The sequence below is a fragment of the Arvicola amphibius genome, chromosome 1 (genome assembly GCF_903992535.2).
Source record: "Arvicola amphibius chromosome 1, mArvAmp1.2, whole genome shotgun sequence".
In the NCBI taxonomy this organism is placed as follows: domain Eukaryota; kingdom Metazoa; phylum Chordata; class Mammalia; order Rodentia; family Cricetidae; genus Arvicola; species Arvicola amphibius.
Genome location: NC_052047.1, coordinates 184,811,979 through 184,818,459, shown reverse-complemented (window position 1 = coordinate 184,818,459; position 6,481 = coordinate 184,811,979). Strand labels below are relative to the sequence as shown.

Below are 6,481 nucleotides of genomic sequence, written 5' to 3'. Positions count from 1 at the left end.
TCCAACCTATCCTTAGGCAATTTCATAAACTCCCCAGTGTCCCCGGGCTAGGTACAGAGAATAGAAGGAGAGATTTAGGCCAAAGAGCGCTTTTGTTAAGGACCTCAAATCAGGTAAGACAGGTCACCACTGGGACAGTTAGAACAGGATTACTATGACTTTGGGTTCAACTGGGAAATGGGAAGGGAGCAGAAGAAGGGTGTGGCTAACACGGGTGCCCCAATCACTCCGTTTAAGCATCCTATTGGGGTTCCCCTCACATAGACCTGGTTCCCTACTCTACCTGGGGAGGAGACAAGAATGAGGACTAGGAAACAGGTAACCTATACCTATACCAAGGGGGGGGGAGGGCTAGGGGTGGGATCTGTGGGGAGGGGGATAACTTCCAGCCTCCCTCCAACCAGAGGCTCTAGGCTCCAGCATTCGAGAACGGGAGAGGGCAGTATAGGCCTGAGCTCAAACCTCCTCTCACAGAACAGGCCTGTGTTTAGGGTTTGTAATCACTACAAGTCAGGATCCTGTTGAAGTAGGGGGCAACCCAGGGGTTTCTGGTCTCCGTGTGCACATCTGTAAGAACTGTTTGCAGCAGTGTGGCTCGGTTAGTCTATATTTTTTTATTGGTGCCCACTGTGTCTAGTCACAGGTTGGGTGGGCTTTGTCCACTAGAGTGGCACAAGACAAGAAGCTGGCCTAGTCTTCTCGCTGCACTGAGCTAAATCAGCTCCACTGTGCTCTCGCAGAAAGAGCTGTGGTTAGTAAGTGCCCTAGGTGGGAAGCTTCTGGAGATGATTCTGAGGAAAGGGAAACTGAGGCTACAATGAGCGTTAAACAATCCATGAAAGGACCCTGCCCGCCCTGTCCAGTCTTCTCCATGTCTTCTCCATAGCAGGGGTAGCTACTATATCCACACACCCACATCCACAGATCAGAGAGCTGGACCTAGTAGTAATCCTCCAGCTCTTCATTGTCTGCCTCTTCCTCGGGAACCAGCTTCATTGATTGCAGCTGGGAGAATCCTGTGGCGTTGAGCTGGTCTGCAAACAAGTGATAGAGGAGAAAGATGAGAAGGGACCCTGGTGATGCAAACACATCGGTGTGGGAAGGGTCCTAAAACACCCCATCCTCCCGGTGTCCAGAGCTCCGAGCTCAGGGCTCCCTTACCTAGTGTGAGCACTGTCAGGGTAGCAGAGGCTTCAACTTGGCCCAGGGCATTGCGGGCAAGGCAGCGGTAGGTGCCCTCATCACTAGGACGCAAAGCCTGAATCTGTAGCCAGCCGGTCACCTCAAACTTCTGAGGTCCACCCCTAAACTGGAGCCAGATGTGTTGTCAGCAAAGTCATTTAGGGAAGCCTTAGGTTTCCCAGGAGTATGCCCCCTGCTCCCTGTTCCTACCTGTACAGAGATATGGGGGTCATCCCCTGGCAGCTGGATGTCCAAGCCATCTTTCCTCCACTCAATGGAGGCCATGGGATAGGCAAACACCTCACAGCCAAAGATGACATCCTGTCCGGTCACATTCCAAATATTGTGGGGCTGTGACACGATCTGGGGTTCTGGGGCAGGGGATGGAGGGGTGAGGCTTGAGAACAGGAAGTTGTGTCCAGCTCAGCAAGAACACAATTTACAAATTCATGTGGCTATGTTTAGGGCAGAACACAACTCATACTGAGGTCAACACACATTTGCAAAGAAAACATGCCATAAGCACAGACAGAGACAAACGTAGAGGCAGATACACACGAGAGCACAAAAGCAGGTACAGAGACGCACAGGTACACAAAGCAGTGTGCAAATTGCACAAACAGACCTTCAGACCCATAGCTTAGCTGAGCAATCACACACTGTCCCAGACTGCTCCCCTGTCCTCATTCCACCCTGGGGCCCCTTTCCTGCGGGCTCTGTAACCAACACCGCTCTCCCTCCTTCCCCTTTTCCTAACCGGGCCCAGTTCCCAAAGGCCTGAAGTGCAGCCACATTCCAAATGTCGTGAGAATGTGACACGGTCTGGGCTCCGAGCGGGTGGAGATGAGATTAGTGCGGAGGCGGGGAACCTGAAACCACCTGGTTGCACCGGGGAAACTGCTGGGACCCCCTGGTGGTGCGTTTGTTTTCCCTGCTACTCCAGTCCAACAAGATTTGGTTAGGTAGAGGCTGAGGAAGTGAGAGCCGCCAAAGAAAACCTCAGCCTTGAACATCCCCCAACCCCAAGCCCAAGGATGAGGGGCCAGAGAAGCAAGAAACCCTCTTCCTTTCACTAATCCCTAAATGCAAGAGAAAAGGAGTAGGCGGGACCTTGGGTTAATAGGCTGCTGCGTCTCTCAGGAATCCCTCTCCAGCAGTCTGGGCAAAATCTTGCGGGTGGGGGGAAGTCTTTTCATTTCTGACCCATCTATTGGCTTTGTGCCTTTTCCCTCCGAGACCGGTCCCTGCCAGTCTGGATAGGGTTCTCAGCAGCTCATTACATCAAACCTGCAACAGATCTCGACCTGCGTTTTAGTTGGCAGCCTTTGAGGCTCTAGGGCTCACTCATCTTTTCACTCTGCTGACCAAAGCTGTCGGGGATCGGGGATCGGTGCTTTTAGGAAGTGCGAGTCCTGGTACAAAGAGCCCTGGGTTTGCGTACCCGATTCGCAGGGCCCTGGATGCACCACAGTGAGGTTAGCATCAGGCCGAGCGCGGGCGGCCTCCTGCAGGCGGCAGATCTGCGCGTAGGTGCGGCCGTCGGAACCACAGAGTGGGCGCTGCGAGCGACAGACACACAGCGGCTCCGGCACCTCTCCTCGGCTCAGGTCACCGCCCGCGTCCAGCTGGCACTCGAGCTGCTCGCCACAGCGCCCGTAGAAGTTGGCGCTCGGGTCCAGATCGCAGAGCTGGCCCTCCAGGTTGGCGCATTCCCAGCAGCAGCCGCACGCATCCTGCACCCGGCCTGCTAGGCAGCCCCGCGGCGCAGCGCACTCTTCTGGCCGGCAGGGAGCACAGCCCTCGCCCTCGGATAGTAGCCGCAGCCAGCCTCGCCGCAAGTAATCAGTGCCTGTGGACCGCCTCGCACTATTGGGGAGCGGGGTCCACAGCACCAGCAGTAACAGTAGCAGGGGCAGCGCCAGGGTTGGTGCAGCATGGTTAGCTGGAAGCCCTGTGAGCATTCGAGGCATCAGTGCGTAGGTGGCACCCTGCCAGGAGAGGGAAGCCAGGTCCGAAGGTCAGAAATAAAGCCAATTCGGAAAGACCAGCCTCGTACAAAAGACTACTACTCCTCGTACAAAAGCTTGTTTCTAACATTGCCGCTTCCTCTGCTATCTTGGAGCCAACCAGAAGCCCCACCAAAGAGGCCTGGTTACTCCCTGGAGATTGATTGAACTGGTCTTGGGGGATAGAGAGTGAAGGCAGAGAGAAGGGGTGATAAAGCTTAGGATATGGTCCCTAACACGCATGAATGTTTACACACATGCACACACACGCACACACACCCGCACACACAAGAACCATCTCCATAAAACATCCAACTTTGATGCACCATTGCCCGAGGTGTATAAAACTACACATGAAGTAAGTCCAGGTTAGGTGATGATGCTGTGGGAGTCCAGCAACTCACCTAGTGCCTTGGATTAGGCCCTTCGTAACAGCTGTGATTTCGATTTCCAGTCCTAAAGAACCGGCAGGGGAACGGAAAGAGATGCACGCACGGCCAGACAGACCCGCTAGCCACCTCTGTTTTCTTCAGGAATCTCTGGCAGCCACAGACTAAGATTCAAAGAGAAGCTCCTCCGCCCCCTCTCCCCGCCCCTAGAATACCCGCCTTCTTCCCAGGTTCTGAGACCGATAATTTTACCCCGGTGCCTACAGGGACCCTCCCTGCGCCTTTTACTTCCACTCTAGCCCAAAGTCACAGTGAGCGCACAGAGCAGCCGCAACCGGACACCGAAGCTAGGAAAACAACGGTGTGAGAACTAGGGACGAGGAGTAGGGGTGGGCCCCTAGGTCCGGTCTCATCTGATTTAGTGCCTGCGAGCGGCAAACAGCTGCATGCATAATGGGAAGAAGGAAGGGGTTCTGTTGCTAAGAAATTTTACGTTGATGTTTGGGTGCCTCTGGAGGGCAGGCCCAGGGCCGGCTTCCTCCGGGACAGTGTGCAGATGTGCCCACCCAGTTTCTCCACCGGGGCGCAGCTGTGAGCATTTCCATCTGCCATCCCACATCTGGTCACCTCCCTCCCACTTTAGGGCAGGTGCTTGGACCCGCGAGGAGCCCTGTGATTAGAGGTCGGAACTGGCTAGCGGCCGCAGAGAGGCCGACGGGCGACTCCCGGTAGGGCGTCTCTCGGGGTCGGGATTACAGGTTACAAATTTGAGAATCGCAGGGCCAGAAGCGTTCAGCCTGGAGACGGCCACCAACGCCACGGTGGCACTTTGGGCTGGGAGCAGGAAGCAGAGCATCCCCGGAGGCCCGCCCACCGCCCTGAGAAAGGCAGGCTCCGCCCCTGCCGGCCCCCAAACAACTTCCAGAAGTCGCACTCCACCGAGGGGGAGCAAACCCGGTTTGGGGCGAGAGGGGCGGGACTTATCTAGGCCCCGCCCAGGATGCGGCACAGGCCCCCGACTGCGCTTGCGCACGGGCTCCGCGGCGCCTCGGCGCTGTTGCGGCCTGAGACCGCTCTCTCGCCCTCCGCAAAGGACCGTTCCGTATGCACAGACACTGCTCCTGGCCAGAGGGTTTCTGACGGAGGTGGACGAGAACTGTACACTGACAATCCCAAACTCCGAGGAGACGGGAAGCCGGTGTCACGCGAGGTTTCGGAACAGTCGCGAGAATGGGAACGTGAAAGTAGGCATGCTGAAGGAAAAGCCCGCGGGTTTTAAGGCAGAAAGGAACGGGAACAAGCAGATGTTGCCGATAGTTCTGGGCAGTCCCTTGGCGGAAGGGACCGGTCTGCAGAGTGTTCTGGAAGAGGCGCGAGGAGCGCTTGCCTAGCGGAGGGATGGACGCACTCTCGGGGTCCCTAGCCATGGCTGACAGTGCACCTTGGGGTGGCGATCGTCCCCGCGGTAGAGGGACAGCGGTCCAGGAGATGTAATTGAACCGTGAGCTTCCAGCGCCAGGAGCCACTTTCAAACTCGCCAGCTTCAGGGTCCTAGGCGTTCCTTCCACCTCATTGTTACCGGTTTGTGTTAGTCTTGGCTACACATTGCGCTTCTGGTAGAAACCACGCCTAGTTCACCACTGTGTTTTAGGACTCTCTACCCCCCGAGACTGGCTGCTAAGTAAGTTCTTGTGCATTAAAACTGGAAGACTCCCCGACTCTGAAAGATGACTTTTACCTGAATTTTCTGCCACTAATGAGAGGCTAGGGATTAAATCGACGGAGAACGAGCGCCCTCTGGTGGGCTTGCAGCAGCTGGGACTAATGACAATGCATACTATTTACATTAGGGATCCACTGTAACTTTGAAAAACTACACTGTAACTTTTGCGTTGCTGACGAGTAAACCGGGAGCCTTTTTTTTGTTTGTTTGTTTTTTGTTTTTTCGAGACAGGGTTTCTCTGCGGCTTTAGAGCCTGTCCTGGAGCTAGCTCTTGTAGACCAGGCTGGTCTCGAACTCACAGAGATCCGCCTGCCTCCGCCTCCGAGTGCTGGGATTAAAGGCGTGCGCCACCACCGCCCGGCCCGGGAGCCTTTTATATGTTAAGTCAGAACTATGTCTCTGGACTTAAGTTCCAACCCTATAATAATATTTTGGAATGGGTTTGTTCGCATAAAACAGTTTGAAAGCCTAGCTAGTCGCGTTCCCATATGCTCATCATCGGACACTTTACCTATTGCGTCCCTTTTAAAACACGTTAAACAACAACAGTGTGCATTAGAAGTAGTAAAAGAATTTACATTGCTTATGCTTTAAAAGGTTGACTTGGTTTGACCAGCTTCCTATTGTTGGGCCAAAAGAAAGTATTTCTAGTTCATTCGGTGCAGTCACTACCAGGCACGCAGACGCACGAGGGAGGCAAGATTCAGATGAACTCCTGATGGTTAATGTTTTTTAAAAGCTATTATTGTTTTGTTATGAAAAATCCTAAGACGCTCCATATGTGTATGAAGTGGGTGTATGCGTGTATGAGAGCAGGAACGTGCGTGCATACACCTGTTTGGAGCGCGGGATAATTTTCAAGACTCGGGTCATCTCCTTCCATCTTGAAGTCATCAGACCAGCATAGCAAGCGTCCTTATCTTATGAACCATCTTGCTGTTCCCTAATCTTTTTTTCTGCATTCATTTATTTATTTGTGTTTATAGATGCTCAAGTGCATGTGTGCATACTCTGTACAAGCATGGAGGTCAGAGAGACGACCTGCGCGAGTGCTCTCTTCCACCTTGCGAGCTCTAGGGACTGAATTCAGGCCTTCAAGCTTAGTGCAAGTGCTCCACCTCTGAGCCATCTCTCCAAACCCCTTGATTTTTTTTTTAATATGGTAGAAGCCAGGAATGGTG

At 53.9% G+C, this 6,481-nt stretch overlaps 1 protein-coding gene across 1 annotated transcript; it reads right to left on the bottom strand.

The window, feature by feature from the left end:
• Window positions 1–595: 595 nt before the first annotated feature.
• Kazald1 (Kazal type serine peptidase inhibitor domain 1) lies at window positions 596–3,730 on the bottom strand. The gene is made up of 5 exons (XM_038347810.1): window positions 3,593–3,730; window positions 2,624–3,170; window positions 1,393–1,553; window positions 1,162–1,309; window positions 596–1,034 (listed from the first exon to the last, which is right to left on the bottom strand). The coding sequence occupies exons 2-5, from the start codon at window positions 3,150–3,152 to the stop codon at window positions 940–942; spliced, it is 933 nt and encodes a 310-aa protein (XP_038203738.1). The 5' UTR covers window positions 3,153–3,170; window positions 3,593–3,730; the 3' UTR covers window positions 596–939.
• Between the last annotated feature and the right edge of the window lie 2,751 nt (window positions 3,731–6,481).